This window comes from Lutjanus erythropterus, chromosome 20, assembly GCF_056507025.1.
Source record: "Lutjanus erythropterus isolate fLutEry1 chromosome 20, fLutEry1.hap2, whole genome shotgun sequence".
In the NCBI taxonomy this organism is placed as follows: domain Eukaryota; kingdom Metazoa; phylum Chordata; class Actinopteri; order Lutjaniformes; family Lutjanidae; genus Lutjanus; species Lutjanus erythropterus.
This window is the reverse complement of record NC_139336.1, coordinates 25,114,292-25,132,819: the sequence shown is the minus strand read 5'-3', so window position 1 is coordinate 25,132,819 and position 18,528 is coordinate 25,114,292. Positions and strand designations below refer to the sequence as shown.

The window sequence follows — 18,528 nt, the reverse complement described above, 5'->3', positions numbered from 1 at the left end:
CAGTGTGACTAGAAAACCAAGGCAGGCAGACAGAGTGTGCACATTGTTTATCTTTCTGTTTATTTTTGTGTAAAATAAATGCGCTTGGCTGTGCGGAGATAAGTAAAGCGTGCTGAATGGGATCAGCAGGAGAAATTACATGGTAAGATTCATTCTAACTGACTACATCTGTCTTTTTTGCTCATTCTCAGTTCCTTTTACCCCTCACTGTCGCTCCTCATATTCCATCATGCTGATACAGGCCAGGCATCTCAAGGCTTAGCCCGCAACTAATACAGCTCACCAGAGAGATTAGGGGGCTGAATAAACCAGTGCGAGAGCCAGCTTCACTCTCTATCAGTTGGTCTCCCTCAACTTTCTCCCATAGATTTTTCTAACTAATGACCTTAGAGAGCTGAAGATGGCATTTAAGCGGGCATTTGGGAAACGCACGCCCTGGCTTCCTCTTTCTCATTCTAAGGCGGCCCTTTGTTGGTAAACACTGACTCACAGTGTCCTCCATTTTAAACTTGCATTCTAATGAGCAGTATGTTGGGTAATTTCTTCATCTGTACCCTAATTGATGCAATGAGACAGGTACTCTGGGTGATGGCCTTTATTAGGCCGACTTTCATGTATTTCACTGCGGGAGCCCCCCGGTGGTCCGTTCCCCTTCACAGACCAAGACCACAAAAAAAAAAAAGCTTCAGTTTCCCGACCTCCTCCTCCAGACTGCAGTGGGCGTGACATTTAGCTATGCAAAACCACTGTGCATTATTCAAAAATTTGGCCCTGCACAAATGTCAAAGTGAGAAACAAGCATATGCTGTTACGAAACAGAACAAAGAACAGAAGGACCTTATTTATTCCTGGGTTTGTAGAGCAGATGCACACGCTGCGTCCAGGTATTTGTGGTCAGTCGAATGCAGCTAACTATAGCTGGCCTTCTTAAAAGCCTCAAGATCAGACCTGGATCCAAAGTAAGTGGATCCAGCTCTGATCCAAAATCTGGTTTAGCTTGAAGTCTATGCTTTCTGCAAATTATCCTAGAACAGTAAATGCACAGTATGGAGGCACAAATCACAAGATCTGCATCAACCCCCCTCTTCAAATCTTAAAATTATAAGAAAGCATGATATATATGGTGCTTGAAAGGCTATTAACTTAATTAATATGTGGTTTATTATTAATAAGGCCACATTTCTAGTCAGAGGGAGAAACATACCTACTTTTAAACATTATGAATGGATAGGTGAGACCATTTCAATCTTTCAACCTTCCAACCTTTTTCACTGATTGAACAAATGAAAGAGGGAGGCTGTGTTTGCAGAGTCAAACAATTCTGCCACCAGTGGAAAACTGAAAAAATCCTATTTTGGTGCAGAGAAGCAAACTGACTCAAGCAGCTCCAGCCGTTTCATTTTTCCATAAATGGTCTATAGACAGCTGTATGAAAACAGAAATATTAGCCATAATTTAATTTTCATTAGGCATATAAACAGCCTAGGAGTCTTTTTTCAGAATAAAGACAAAAATCTGAATATTTTGCACATGTAAACACACTGATCGATAAAAGAAACAAATGGACAAACATGTTTGTTTCCAAGATTTGCTAATTAGTAATAAACACAAAACACCCAAAGCAAACCAAACAAAATAAACCAAAGCCCTGGGCAAACTTTAATTTTGACCTGATAGCAAGTGTTAGATGAAAAGTTCAAGGATCACCAATTTAACTCAAATGTCAACCTCATGGTGGCAGTAGAGGAAAAATCAGAAGAACACAAAATACTTTGTGTTTGTTTGGGGATGATGAATGTCTGAACAAACTTTCATGGCAATCATCCAGTGGTTGTTGGGGTATTTGAGTCTGGACCAGAGTGGTGGGCTGATTGATAGACACTGACATTATGTTCCCTAAAGCCACACCACTATAGCTAGCATGGCTAAAAGGAAGTGTCAAAATTAGAGCAACAGAGGCTGAGATATCCTGACTTATAGCTCAGAAAACACTGTATCATACACTTACTGTAATGCAACTAGACCTTCCCTACCTGATAAATACCCATGTCTTTCACACACTATGCCCCGGTTTGTATCAGCCTCTGCTCAGTCTCAGACTTAAGAAAGCTGCTACTAGATGCACTCAAGACATTAAGTTTAGTGACACTTATTGTGATTATTTGACTTTGCCCCCTGATTATTAACATGTCCGTGAAACAGCTACTGGAGTGCTAATTGCATACATGTTTCCTGTAAAACAGGCAGCTAGGGAGGGACTTTTTGCAGACATTGACTGACATTTATAATAGCCAAGAGCGCTGTGTGTTACACCCCCCTGCAATGCAGCTGAAGCGATCCATGGATGGAACGCTTGGAGGGAGAACAGTCATATTAGCTGACTTTCCAGGCTAAGAGCTCCCAGTACACACAGCCAGACAGGGGGCCAAAACAGCCTCCGAGACCAACAGAGGCCAGTTTGATGACAGGGAACAGGCTACAGTACAGAGGGAGGTTTCAATTTTGCTGGGCTTGGCCCCTGGCACCCCAGGGTTGAGTCATGGCTAAGCAAGCTACTCACTCTAGCAACAATTAAAAAGCTAGATTTCCATCGGGAAACTCTATAAACGACCTTGGTACTGTATTCCCTGTTAGTCTCGTGGACCATGTTCATCTTGTTGACTGTTGTGCTCACTGGGAGGCTGCTGAACCTGGTAATGTTGCCTGCTAACAGCAGCTAACAGCTATGGTTAGCTATTGTAGCAAAAAGTAAAACTATCTTTCCATCAGGAATCTCTGTAAGCCACCTTACAGGCTGTGTTTCTCATGGCAATTGGTCATGTTTGCTGGGGGCTGCTGAGCCCAATTCTGTTGCCTGCTATTATTATTGCCTTCTTTAGCAACAAGTAAGCTGCTAAAGCTGTCTGTCCATCAGGAAACTCTGTAGTTAAATAACTGAGAGTTGAAGCTGAGCAGCCAGAGGACATCAGAGGGAAACCAGAGAATATTTTCAAATATGATTCACTTTCACCCAAATCAGTGAATAAACTTATAAAGCTGTGCGGTTGTACAGTGAGTCCTGTTCCCCACAAGTCACTCCAACGAATGGATGTATTCTCCTTTAATCCTCCACTGTGTCATAAGCGAGAAAGTGTTTCATTGGTCACAAATTTAGTGCACACCCAAGAGTGCAGGATGACTCGTCAACCATTTCTAATGACTGATCATCATTGGTTATTAAGAATTTGATTGATTAAGTAAAATTTAGCAGCAACAGTCAGGTTTGTTCAGACACATCCTCACATGACACTGTTCTCTGAAGATGTAAGTACAAGTGTGGCCATGGAGGACTAACACGGGTCTATTAGCCAGCAGGGCTAACAGAGGAGCTCTAATACAGCACCCTAATGCTCACTCCCCCAGCACCGACTGCAGTGTCGAGTGCATCATGTGTTTCATTTGTTTAGGTGATTAATGAGCTCTTCCCCACAGTGTGGGCTGTGGAGAAATTGAGTGTCTCCATTTTATCTATACATTACAATCATCTCTCTGCTTCCTCAACACTTTCCCTCAAGCTTATAAATAATGGCCTCTGTCTAATTTGGTATGGAAGCATGTCCAGAAGTATGTCCAAACACTGTGGAAACATGCACTAAACGCACAGTCTTTTGTATCTGAAGGACATATGTTTGACTTCATCAGCCCTGCAGCACCAGCGCTCGGCAGAAATTGCAGTTTGCTCGTTCCACCACAAATATTAACATTTCCAATCTGTTGTGTTGCGCTACAGCAAATAGAACCGACACAACTTAGAGAGTGTTAATAAATCATGATTATGATGCACCATTGGCTGCAGCTTCCCTCGGCAGCCAGTGAATAAACTCCAGCCCAATTCTGTCTGTGGGCACACCCTGCATGATGATACAAGTCGTTAGGTAATTATACAGCAATTAAGATTCTGATAGGAGAAACAGCAGGTTGGTCCGCCCTCGTGGTGACAAATGATGAACAGGGTGTCTCTAATCGACTTACTTTGATAGCTCCCCTTGACCTGAACTTATAGATTTATGGAGAGCTTCTGCTGCTTGTTTGCTTTCTTCTTCCTTTTTTTTATTAACGAGGAGCCAGCAGGCCTTCAGACGATGACGTGCCTTCATCATCCATTTGAAAAAGAAGGATAATTTTAACTTGCTTCCTTTTCTGATAGTCAGCTAATGCTATTCAACCCAAGAGCGTCATGCCAGAGGACACAACACGGGGGATTTTTGATCCATGACTCAGAGGACACATCGTCTTCCATATTTAACACTCATTCATCATTTGCATGGCACTTGCACCATGTAAATATTTTTTAAAACACTCTGAGAAGCATGTGTGCATGTTTGTATAAGAACAGCTTGGCTGTGTGGACTTGTCAGAGTTGAACTTTATTTAAGGGATATTTCAGATTTTTGAAGTGGAGGCTATGTGAGGTACTTATCCATAGTCAGTACTCGGTGTAATGTATTGCTGTGGACAGGGTCAGAGACAAATCGTATTTTAGCCACCTAAAAAAAAATCAATAGCAGGCTAACTGTATTTGGAATATTTTTAAAGCTTCACCTTGCTGTCAGACAGCCTCTTCTCATCAGAAACCACTGTTATATAAGGCAAATATCACCACCAGACTCATTTTACCTCACAGAACACAGAAATTTAAAGTCTACTACTAGCTCCATTGGTTAGTTTATTCAGTGTTGCATAAGTTTACACCTCAAAAGAGCTATTCTATAAAGTTCACAGACATTAAAATAAACTATTTCACATTTATACCTCGTAATCTTAAATTCTGAACTAAGTTCACAGCCCCAGAAATGAACTAGTTCACTTTCACAGCTTTGAAAAAACAAATAGAGATTAATTTGAGAATGTTTTACACTACAGCAGACAGCAAACTGTTGACATTTCCAATTGAGAATTTCCAGTTAAAATTGGATGTACCATAACGGATGAAAGTTATAAGGAGATGAAAAGGGAGAGAGGATACAGTAGAGGAGTGGCAAAAAAGCAACCTTCCAAAATAACACGACCTAGACCAACCACATCAATAAACTGGAACAAAAAGCAAACAACAGACTGAAGTATCTCTAAGCCCTCTGTGGAAAACATGGTGCACCACCCTCTACAGTCATCAAAGTCTACCTGTCACACATCCGCCCACTATTTGAATACTCTGTCACCATCTCTGACAATCAACTTCAACGCCTGCAAACCATCCAAAACAAGGCATTGAAGCTGGCACACAGATTCCCACCCGACATCAGCAATCATTACATACATACACTCCGTAACAGGCATCCAAACATAAGACAGCAACAGCGCTGAAATACCTGAAAACAACAACCAACCCTGCCCTCCAGAAAACCGTTAAAGAAGCGCAACAAACAGCTAACACCCCCCTGTCATTCATGCTACAGCTGGCCAAAGCCTTCCAGCCTCCTGACCGCCCATGTCACACAGAGCACCATCGCAACCACTGCTGCCTAATAACACCCACATGCACACATACTGAAAGTAATTGACACACCGCACACAAACCTTCACTAGACACGCTTTCTTTCCCTCTCTTTTTTTTTGCCTTGGTCCACATGCATCCACCAACCTCTAGAGTCCACCAGCTCCTCCCACCTGCCCTGCCACCATCCAGAAACATCATGGGTAGAAAAAGGTACAAGCCCTGAGTTCTCCCTCCAGGCTCATGATCTACCAGTACCACAGCTGAGCAGATCTATCTGTCTGCTTCACACCAGAGCAATGCAGGTTAAATCACACTTCATGCTGCATGATCAAAGAAAGTTTTTATATCACGTCCACAGTTTGGTCCACACAACCACGCTCTCTCTCTGCTTCAAGTCTGCGCCACACTGTTTATCAGCTGCTGACGTGAGCATCGTTAAATCTCTCGACACTCGATAATGCTCGCATTCACGTCCATTCATCACTGCAAACAGATCTGTTCACTTCACCAGAAACATGAACATACGTACAATACTGCATCCACTTAACTTGATATTGATTTTTTCAGGTGGCTGAAAAAGGCACAGCAGGAATTTGCGTCTTCATTACAACAGGAAAACCTACTTGAATACGTCTTTTAACTGATGATGACCTTAACTCGATCTGAGTGACTGTAAAACAGCAAATAAACACTTACCTATAAATTCTTCCCTCCCTTTTTTTCAAAGCTTTTATTATAAAACAGCTAAATCAGGAAATGATGGCTTTTCATCAGCAGTAACTTAACACAACTCCTATCAACTGAAAACAAACGTGAAACAGTAAAATGAAGTAGATACCCCAGAGTACAAACAGCAACACAGGAGAGAAACTTAATTTCAAACCACGGAGATTCAGTTGAAAGCTACAAGATACTGAGAGCTGAGACTTTAAAAAAGCTTTTTCTCACTCTTCTCCTGTACAGAAATGAGTTGAGTCTTGAAACACGCTCATTTGAGGGGTAGAAGGGGTGTCGTCGCAGCTTGGAGGTGAGTCAGGAATGCTTTGGCTCCTTGCCGGAGATGGTCCATCTCGGGTGCGAATTGGCACAGCTCACCACATTACAAGAGGTAATGGAAAAGCAAAAGTGGCCAAAAGTGCCAATAGAAAAGCCCCACTGGTGCTTCTCCAAACTGGGGGCATGCCAAATGCAATCTACTGTGGGTAATACACTGACGATGGATAAGTACCTCATACAACTCCAAATCTGAACTCTCTCTTTAAGATGCTAAAAACTTCTAAGCTCTATCTGCTTAGTGTAAATCGAACCTACTTTGATGTTAAACAGTTAAACAGGTTCATTAATAAATGATGGGAATTTCCTTCCAACAACTCAGAACAGAAGCACATTTGTGTTCAGACTGCCTCCAATCTTCTGACACTTTCAATCTTTTTAAAGAACAGGAAAAAATAAACAGACTTTCCCCTCACATCCGCTCTCTCATTTTATTGTTGGCACTAAATCATGTTCTACATAAAAGCACTTACAAATTACACATCGCATGAAAGAGCAGACTGTTGGATACTACGTTAATACAGATGAAATATATCTGTGAAAGACGAGAAGACACACAGGGAGAGGAAACTTGAGAGAAGTCTGCACGGGAGGGAGTCAAGGACGCTAAAAACAAAGTCAAGGTGACTGGGGAGAGCAGGTGCAATCTTGGCTGAGAAGGAGAAGGAAGCAGAAGATGGTGAGAGGCTGACTAGGGAGTCTGGGGAACGAGGAGAGAACAAGTGTGTGTGTGTGTGTGTGTGTGAGGAAGAGAGAGACATCCAGATTGAGAAGAGACATAAGAGACACAGAAAATCTGCAAGCAAATTAGACATCATTAGCCGAGAGGCGGTTAACAAGTCTAATTAGGGGGGAGGCAGGCAGGCAGTGATATCAGACTTGCTTCCGGACCTCAGACACACACACACACACACACACACACACACACACGCAGTCCTATAAACACACACATAGTCACAAACATGACACACACTCACAGCCGACGCTTCAGGCGTCTCCTAACTAGGTCAGATCTCTGATACTTTAAGGCTGAGGGTAGGAGGGAGAGATAGAGAGGAAGAAAGAGATTGAGGAAAGATAAAAGATGGAGGGTGGGACCTTGGATGGGAGAGTTGTCTACTCTCGGTGAGATGGAGAGACTTGTTTAAAGCTGCGAGAGTGAGATAGTACGGAGAAGACTCAAGGAGAGGAGTGCATATAGTACACACTCACAGACACACGTATAAATAACTGCAAAGAGGTTGACTTGTTTACACAGCCAACAGCTGCTGTTTTACTTCTGTCATTTATGGGACGTTGCGTTTAGGATATGAATCTGAAAGAATACTGCAGCTGCTGTTATCATCTCCCATAAAATGACAGGTGCATTAAACACACACTTCGAGTTTAGCTGGTATTATAAAGATTAGTTGTGTGAAATGAGGATATTGCAGTATTAGTACAGCCATCCAGTTCTCGGCTTGAGTGATAGCTTGCCAATGCTCCTGAGGGATGACTGAGTTACATTCCCTTGAAGCGGTGATGACTGAATGTCAGTTCTGGAAAGACACAGAAAAATGCTTCAGTCGAACAGCCTGCATCTCTCTCTGTTCCCCCTGCTCTCTCTGAGGCACAGTGACAGAAAATATTGTCTCAACAACCTCTGATGATCCTTCATCTTATGAAATGCTGTCTGAAGGCTTCAGAAGAATGGCTTCATTGACTAACTAGCAACTCGGATCAATTTAATATTCTATAATACCACAACAACATACTGTCGCTGCTTTACATTGAGAAAAACTTGTTGCCATGGCACATAATACACATAATGGAAACTTGACTTGTTCAAATGTTTGAGGGTTGCATTAGTCTCTGTCTGTCACAGATAAGCTATCCAATGTTGATCATACAGTTTACTTTCACAAAAGTTTTTACGTACAGGTCAAGGCTTTTCATAAAGATGAACACATATTCATATACTGCTTTAGCATACAATATACGGGATGTAGTTTAATAATTTTTTCTCTGAGATCTGTATCATAGATCTGCATTGATGGCACTACTTTTTATGGTGGATTTTTAGCCTTATTTTGCCTTATTTCCACTGCATGGAATGGCTCGACTTGACCCAGATCAAAAGGTGAGCAGTGAAGTTATCACTGTGGTGGAAAGTGTACAGTGTAGTTTACAGGTCAGTGAATGAAGCCTGCAGCTTCTCAATGTCTAAACATCCATACGTGTGTTTCCTGCTATGATGATCAGCTCTGCCTACGTTACAGAGGTACTACGCTTAATCACACTAAAGGCAAGTCGGGTCAAGCTGTACTATGTAGTAGAAAAACGTCTTTTGAATCACTTTAGTCAAATTATGTTATATGAACAGTTCTTTCAAGTATGACTAAGCAATTTCTTTACATCGTGTTTGATGCTACAACTTTAAATGTACTATAGACAATGACACATAATGATGGATCTGATTTCAAAAAATACTCCAGTGATGTAGTAATGTGCTTGCATGACACATTACGAAGAGAGTGGTCAACGTTGATAAAGATATCTTAGATATATTACAGATCTATTACATCATGCAAGCCTTAAAAAGTTGGTCATGTGCAGTGTTGAGGGTAACATGCTACAAAATAACATAACGTAACATTTTAGTTTTGCAATTCAAATAATCAGCCACTTAGGTTTTCAAAATATGCAACCTGTTATAATTTCACTGTATTTGCACCACTGCAAGAGGTACCACTGCCTGCACTGGTAGGAAATACTCAGCAGACACTGAAATCATGGCGTATCCCACATCAGGTCTTAAGATGTATGTTCTGAACAAATTCTCAATGATCACAACTTTTCTTTGAGTCAATACTCCATCACCAACGTGTCTGTGGACAGGCTGTTTAGCCTTGGAAGTCTCATCACAGGAGCCAACTATCCAACGTGTTTAAAAAAAAAACCAAACTTCTCCTGCATTATAAAAGAGTAGAGAACACTGGCTGAATGAGTGTACGTGATTTGAAAAGCCTGAGCATTTTTATTGTTGGCTTGTGCACACTGAAACATGATTTACTGTATGATATATGAGCCTCTTTGTTTTCATAGAGACAGCTGCGCAATATGCCTCTGCCAAGTGCGCTGTCAGATCATCAAGACAATATGACCGACATTCGCAAGGCCGTTTTAATTTTTGGTGCCACAAAAGTGTTCTGTCCTTCTCAGTAGATGACACTGTAATACGACAGATTACTTATTAAACGCAGTAATCATATGATGTAATTAATTACTTTAAAAGTAATGCTACCCAACACCAGTTGTGTGAGGATTAGGAATATTGTGCATTGACAGTATAACACTACAGTTTATTTATTCAATTCCAGTGTAATACATGAATGCAGTTTTAGACATCTCCTTGACTAGTAAATGACGAAACCTGCATCCAAAACCACTTCCCCCTACACTCATTCACTTCTCCCTATGGGAAAAGACACTCAATAATGAAAAGCAAAATGAGATCTTGAACACTTACTTATCATCATCCTTTTGTGTCATTGACAGCTTTAGAGTTGCACAACGCTAATTTTCCTTTTGAAAAAAAGGCAGAACATTGTGTTGCAAGAGCATCAGCAGAACAGTGCACATGCTATGGACACTGCTTTCGTCTTCCACTGTGTAGCTTTTGAGACTAAATAGTGGATAAAATTACACAGAAATTGGACATAACAATAGAGTGTATATGTATAATAAAGAGGGAGTGATTCTGGGCACAATTCTTTCTGTCTTTCTGTTTCAACTTTCTGTTGAGTCACAACCTCAAGCAACTTTCTTAAGTATATATTTAGATATATTTTCTTAAACTTAACAAAGCTACTGCAAAGTCATAAAAGACATTGTACCGCTGCTTTCACTGTGTGGAGCACTCTGTGACTAGTAAATTGAATTTGGCAAGTAAAACTGTTGAAGTTCTCCTTTAAATATAAAATGTTCTGCGTTTGATTTATAATTTCACTTGTCAGGCTTTTTTTTTTTGGCTTTTCTGAAGGTTTAGGAGTCACTGAAACAGAAACGTGTTGATTGGTCGTCAGCCCTCCTGACACTTTCAAGATTCATTTTTTCAATGGGGTTGTGTACAAATATACTGTTAAGATTTCGCTTATTACCGGTCTCTGGGTGACAGGTTCCGTGCTGGTGGCAGTTGCATGGCACACACGTGGACAGAGGCCCTCTGCCAGGGTCTTCACGGGTGAATCCTGGGGCGCACTGCTCACAAAACTGGCCAGCAAAGCCCTGGGGACAGGAACACGATTCCACCCATGGGGCAGGAGGGCTGGCTGGACCAGAGGAGATGAAAGCTGAGGTCAGGGTCACACCCGCGAGCTGCGACGTGTCTGCAGAGGGAGGAAAAGAAAAGACGCTTTGTCATAAAACTGATGCTTCCAAAGGTCAGTAGTAAACTGATAATTGTTGCCTCAGAGGCCTGTTGAAGTGTTTGGGGCACCTGATTTTCTCTGGAATTAGGGGCGTGTGTGTTTGTGTGTGTGTGTATGTGTGTCTCTGTATCTCGTTAAGCAGTAGGTTATTAGCATTTGTTGCAGTGCTGTCCCTCCCTCCCTGTCTCATTACAGGTTCTGGCCTGTGTTTACAGTTTACAGTCTGACACACACACATACACACATACACACACTCACACAATAACAGATTCATCCACCCACACGCCCGTAAATGCCACACTTAATGCTCACTTGCACACGCACGTGCGCACGCATGCGCCCACACACGTACGCTCATCACCGGGGGAATCTTTGATATAGCAAATGAATAAATCACTGCAGCAGAGCAAGACGAGAAGAAAAGGAGACAGGAGACTCGGTGGAGGTATGTCAGACGTGCAGTTCCTGTGGGGCTTCAAGATCCCTCGCTCCTCTCATGAATAGTGATGGGGGCAGGCCATCCTGAACCGAATCCCTTTCACCCCACGCTCTCTAAACCACAAACCTCCACACAACACCAAATTATTTTTGTACCTGCTCTGTCACTGAGTCTGCACTAGATAGATAGATAGATAAGATTGAATTGTATTCAATTTAATACAGTTCAGAGGCAAGATACTTGATGTTCAAACCGAACACATCTAGCTTTGTTGTGTTTTCTGAATTTGATACTTGCAACACATTCCAAAAAAATGAGAGGGATGCTCACCACTGTGAAACATCACCTTTTCTTTTAACAACAGACAGTAAGCATTTGGGAACTGATAACACTGATCAGTGAAGTTCTGAAAGTGAAATTCTTTACCATTCTTACTTGATATACAACTTCAGGTGTTCAGCTGTCTGGGGTCTGTTTGTGCTTCATAATGCATCACACATTTTCACTGGGAGCTACAGGTCTGGACTGCAGACAGGCCAGTCCAGTGCCTGGAGTCTTGTACTGCTTGCGCAATGTGTCCTGGCATCGTCCTGCTGAAATGAGCAGGGACATCTCTGAAAAAGATGTCGTCTGGATGGCAGCATATGTTGCTCCTAAACCTGTATGTGCCTTTCAGCATCTATGGTGCATTTACAGATGTGACAGTTGCTGATGACGCCACGACACTAACACACCCCCGTGCGGATGCTCTTCTTCCTCTTTAGCCTGGAGGACATGATGTCCATGATTTTCAAAAAACTATTTGAAATGTGGACTCCTGAGACCACAGCACACTTTTCCACTTTCCAGCCCATGTCAGATGGACTCTGCCCCCAAAGCACAGTGTTTCTGAATGGTGTTGATATATGGCTTTGGCTTTGCATGGCTAAGTCTTAACTTGCTTTTGTAGATGCAGTGACAAACTTGTTTCCCAACAACGGCTTTCCAAAGTGTTCCCAAGCCCATGTGGTATCCTTTTAATTCGCCCCTTTATGTGCAGATATTTCTCTGTATTCTCTGAATATTTAAATGATATAATGGATTATAAATGGTGAAATCCCTAAATTCTTTGCAATTGTGTGTTGAGAAACATTCTTTAACTGTTGGACTCTTTGTCCACAGGGTTTCTCACAAAGTGGTGACCAAGCTTGTGAACGACTGAGCCTTTCGAGGACATTCCACAACTTTGAGCAGTCCACAACTTTCACGGTCTTTTTGCTGCCCCGTCCCAACTTTTTTGAAGCATTTTGCAGGCATCAAATTCAGAATTAATGTGTATAAATAAAAAACAATGACGTTAATCAGTTTGAACATTAAATATTCTGTATTTGTTTTGTATTCAATAAAAATAAAGATTGAAAATGCATCACTTTTTTGAAAATGGGCTTGTTTGATTGATAGAAAGCTGGCTGTCTAGATAGATAGATAGATAGATAGATAGATAGATAGATATATGGATAGGTAGAATATGCTGTGCACGTATGACTCTACAGCTTTGTCAGATAAGAAATAAACCATGTGTGAATGAACAGCTGCATAATGAGGGAAATCTGAGTGGAAAGAAACAGCGCGGGGAGAGAGAGCGGAAGAACCAGAGGAGAGGATGGACCTTGACTTCTAACAAGTCATGATCCAGCCATTCCTTCAGCGGTGATGAAACCCGCTTCATTTGCACCTCTGAGGGATAATCAGTAGGCAAGCCTGTCCTCTTCCCTCTCCACGACTCGCCTTAGCCCCTACCCTTTAGTCTCCTCTACCTCCTGAATTCTATTAGCTCATTCAACGGGGGGAAATGTGCAATTAAAACCAGTTTCAGACACTGTACCCTATATTTCAGTTAATTAAAAACATTTCATTTTACGTCACGCTGTGCAAGTTCGCACCATCAATCCTTCCTCCCAAAAACCTTGTCAGACAAGCCAAGACTTTAATTCCCTTTCGTTCGCTGCAGCCCTGCGGACTCTGACAATTTAGGTCCTTAGGTACCTGTACATTAAGCCATTAAGCCAACGACTTCTCATAAACTCCAATATGGCTTTGCTCTCTGTTCAAAACTCCATTTTTGCGGCGGTAGAAAATGGAAAGCCTTTACTGTGACTGCTGTCAAAGTAAAGGCCTTTATAGTCAAAAGACAATACTGTCATTAAAATAATACAGTTCTGTTGTAACAGACTCTCTGTGGCTCAGAGAGGAATTTAAAGAGTAAAGGACAAAGTGAAAGAGGAGAGAGATGAGAGGACAGCTTTATGGGATTTTGAAATTAAAGTTTCCCGTGCAGCCTGCAGCGATAAGGCACTTCTAAGGCTGTTTGAGAATGAGTTGGAGACCTAACACAAATCATTAACAAAGTCTCTCCCCTGTGATGTGCAATAGATGCAGTGTAAACTGCGCGCTTGACTTTGTTTGCACGTTCATGGGTGGGTGTTTACCGGAAACCGTTTGATATAATATGCATGACTGCGCTTCTGTTTTCGGTCTTTTTTCGCATGTGCAAGTGGACAAAGAACTACACAAGAGAGTGTGTGTCACAACGCCTCCGCTGAGCAACTAATTAAAATGGTGTAAGTAAGTGTGAGAGAGCTGGTGATTTCGGCCAGCTGTTCTGTCTTCTTGGTGCTCTAATCCGCCGTAATGCCTCTCAGATCCTGCCTGTACTTTACAATTCAGACTATCAGATAGAAGCGGGGGAAGGACATGATAAAAATAAGAGAAGGATTTCAAGAACTAGTCCCTAACATCTGGGAATAAATGTCCTGTTTTGTTTTTTTTCTTTTTTTTTGCTGAGCCAGATTTGGAACAGTTGAACTATTCCCTGAATACAAACACTGTCATTGTTTTAGCAACTATCTTTGGCGCGGCTTTAATAATTTGTGCTACTGTGTGATGAAAATGTATCTTTTATTAATAAAAATGTGAATGTTTTGGAAGGAGGCGAGGAGGAGAAGAGAGCGAGGGAGGTCGGGCTTCAGTCGGCGCCCACCTCAGGAGGCCTGAAAGGGGGTTACGGCTGGGTCACCCCCCAGTGCCAAGAGCCAGACCCAGTAAGAAAACCACCTGTGTTCATGTACTGAGGGCTGACTGGGCGCTCCGGTGATCCACATAAAGACGAGAGGGTCACAGTCAATAACACATCATTTAACAAATGTCTACTTAATCCTGTCTGGCAATAAGCTACACAAAATCTGTGAAACGTTTTATCATGTTGTAAATTATGTTACCTGGATTATTCACAGACATATTCTTTATTATTATAAGTTATAACGCTCGCTAATGATTATTTATTCAAACTGTCTGATAGATACATTTCAGGGGAAACTGTACTGACTTTTAATGCATAGTACCAAGTGGTGTTGTTCACCTCTAATCTTTATGAGATTCTATTCTATGTGAAGTCACAGTGATTGATGACTTCCTTCATCAGGTAACTTACCTGTCATCCTTAAGTAGTGACTGTATGCCTGCATTTCTACACACTAATGAAGGCTGAAGGATGTTTTGTGTAACTTAACTGCCAGATATAATTGAGTAAAAGTTTGTCAAATGATACATTTCTGAATGCGATCCTCTCTTCTTTACATGGATACATGCATCTAGGATAACGCAGTAAGAGATGAAAGTTACAGTGGCTCAGTATTGCCTCTTGAGGTACAAAGTGGTATTATGAGAGAGGATGGGAGGAAGCTAACTGGCTAGCATGCTAACTTCAGCAGATATCTCTGCAACACAATACCTAGATGTCTTTAGCATAATGTAAAAAAATATTTCTTCATACTTTCAGTGTTTATAATAAAAATAAATACATATAGCTCCTTTAAAGTTTGCCGGTATTATTTGTAAGTTGCCCCTTCATTCAGGAATACCATTATGCTTAAATAGATGTAAATAGATATAGAAACAGATACCATGTTAACAACTTGACGTGCGTCTGTTTGTCCGCCATATTGGATTGGTCGAGATCTGCTGGTAAACTGTTCAATGTTCATTGACAGAAGCAGATTTCACCACAAAATCAAGTGGAACTTCATTAATTCAGAACCAATTTTCATGAAATTTGGTTTGTTATAAATGTGAAAATTTGAACATGATAGTTGTTACTTGTTGGAATTAAAATCAGTTACTGGGGCCGAGCTTTTTGCCAAAACATTAACCTTGCAGGCTCTGATGTAAGTGGGCTGCATAAAAAACAAATTATTTACAATTTCAGTTTTTGAGAGTTTTGTGAATTTAACTCCAACAAATAAACCCTATCATGTTCAAATTCTCATGTTTCTAAAAAAACAAACTTTTCAAACTTTTCAGAATTAAATGAGCTACAGACACATCTCAAGTGAGGCGTCTGTCTTCTTATATGTATGGTCTAAATGCTCTTGTAGACATGTTCTTAATGTATTATGCTCTTAATGTATATCACAATACATTGTGAAAACATCAGCATTTAATGCACTGGATGTTAAAGTTAAAGTTAAAAGACACACATCCTTAAAAATAACTTATAATAGAGCCTCAAGTAATTGTGTTACATACATTAACGGCAATATACAGCCTTGACTCACACTAATACACACAAACACACACTTACAGTTGTGTCCTCCGGCGTTGCTGATTCTGAGAGCTGTCAGGTTGTAAAGGAGACGTTGGAAATCAAATGCAGACAATGCAGGTTTAAATCTCATCTCAATTTCATGAAGCCTGTGAAAGACAGAAAACACATCGTTTACAGGATGTTTATGCAATGAATTCAAAACAGCGCAAAAAACTATGATTAAACCCTAAAAACATCACATTTTACAGGTATAAAAACCTAAGTGGAGTAAATGTGTTTATGAGGCTGATTTATGGACAACTGGAGAGTTTTTTTTTTTTTTTTATAGCAATTTAATTACTCTCCACCACTAAGAAGACAAGAAACGTCCTGTCACAGCTTGACTTTTTATGGTAGGCTATCTACAGCTCTACCAGCAGACACACACAGCGTGAAGAAAAATGTAAACGTGCTGACTTCAACACATATTCAGGGTCTTGATCGTTGAGCTCTGCCATCTGCTGAAGGATGTTCTGCAAAGCCAGGCTGCACAGCTGACATCTGCCTGTTTTACTCCAGGTATCATGCACTCCCTTCCATCTTGATGAGAGGTGCTGTGTCAGCTCCACACACACCTATGTTCTGTTACACAATTTTCTCCCAGGATCCTGTGAAGGTCCCAAAGGCGAGGAGCAGTGGCATGAAAGAATTTATTCATATAATCTTCATGTACGTCTTCATGTGTAGGAGACATGATCACAGGTAACACTTTCTAATATGAGGTACCTAACAATTGATATGCTTCTCATGTTCCAATAAGCCATCTAATCTGCAGTTACTGATGTTAATAAGATGTTAAAGAGATAGAAATCGGTCCAGATGCTCTGCTGGTGTTTCCCAGAGATTTAGGGTTAAAAGGCCCATTGGGATCTTCCTAACAAATTTAAGAGAAGGCTAAAAGAGAAACTGTGCTTGTCTCCTGCTGAGAGAAGGAAATGGAAAACGACAAACAAAATACTGACACTAAATAAATGCATCTGAACGCCCAAAACCAAAAAAAGTGTTACATGACCCTGTTAAGGAGTTTGAACCCTTACAAGAGTATAAATATACATAATATTGAAAAGGAAGAACAGCCAGTGGGATTTTTCAGAACTAGGTAATGCCTAACTCATATCTACTGAGGTTATTGTATATGGATTTACTGCCATGCATAGTACTTAAATGGTCCCAAAAAGTTTCATGTAACATAAATTCACTAAGGGTCTTGTATCTGGATTGACTATAATATATTATTTGCGAGTTTCAGATAAAAAATATACTTTTATCTATTTTGATCCAGACTTATAGACCCCAACAATTATGGGCTGGATTGCCATGACATTTTGTACAGACATCGATGGTCCCCGGAGGACGAACCCATGACTTTTTAAGTGTTTATTGTTTTCCAATACAGCGATAGAAAGGTGTTGGGGGGTGGAGTTTCTGAAGTGATTTGACTGTCTGACAAGCACTTCTGTACAGTACACTGTAGTACACTCACCCCTCAAGTAAAGCCTCATAAAGCTGCTAGCATGGCTGTAGACTCAGTCTTGTTTAATTGTTAATAAAGGCATTTGTTACAACTTATAAACCACAATTATAAAGGGCACCTTATTTGAAAGTGGTAGCCAATTCTATTACATGAACCTTGTAATTACAGGCAGGAAGCATAAAAGAATGAAGAGCAAAACCTTTAGTTTGTTGACCATATCAGCCCAAGTCGAGTCTTTCAAGTGTGAGCGCTCGATGGCCTCTATTTTATTAGGTCAACTGTTCTCAGCCCAACACTAACTCGCTTTCAAAATGGTTTATTTTTTGCGCATGGCCTCTGTCTTCGCATCCACAGTCACACTGTGCATGAGTATGCGTGTGTGTGTGTGTGTGTGTGCGGACGCGCATTCCTGGCTCGCCACACAGGCCTCCCATTGATGCGGCGGGTCCTTGTTCCCTGGCCTGACATGTAGGCACAGTAATAAAGAGAGGCAATTACAAACTGGGCCTCAAAGCCATGGTAATGGAGCTGGTCAGACAGCGATAAGCAGAGTGTGCATGAAAGTGAACAAACTCCCAGTCAGGCTTTCCCTATGGAGCGTCAGTGTCCCTTTTAATCAGCACCAAGCAGAGCGCGGAGAGCCACGCTGTAATTAAGCCTGCTCCGCTGAGGATGAGAGGAGATCATCAGGAGAGAAAAGCCCAAAAGAATACTGGACAGACACACACAAACACACACACACAAGTACCCTGAGAGAGAGAACAGCGATAGAGATACAAGGTGAGCAGGAGAGCAAGACATAAATGGTGTGTGAGGGAAGGAAGAAACAAAGACATGATAAGGTACTGGCAGAATAAGTAAGCATGTAAGTGACCATAAAGTTGAACAATACAAATGTGCTACACAAATCACACATGCATGGGGGCATGTTATTAGCATATCAATATAGCATATTCTAATTGTCCCAATTTGCCTTTGAAAAGCACATTTTAATTACACTGTCTATCAGTATCATTACATACTGTAAAACTAGAATTACCGCCTCTCGGTTGTATG

General features: G+C 41.2%; 1 protein-coding gene across 1 annotated transcript in view; it reads right to left on the bottom strand.

Annotated features, from left to right (window-relative positions):
- Window positions 1-18,528, bottom strand: part of lamc3 (laminin, gamma 3) — a 158,332-nt gene that overhangs the window by 39,022 nt on the left and 100,782 nt on the right. Inside the window, exons 11-12 of the mRNA XM_084745504.1 lie at window positions 15,996-16,105; window positions 10,669-10,896 (exon numbers count right to left, since the gene is read on the bottom strand). Coding sequence (XP_084601630.1) covers window positions 10,669-10,896; window positions 15,996-16,105 — 338 coding nt within the window. The remainder of the gene's footprint in view (window positions 1-10,668; window positions 10,897-15,995; window positions 16,106-18,528) is intronic.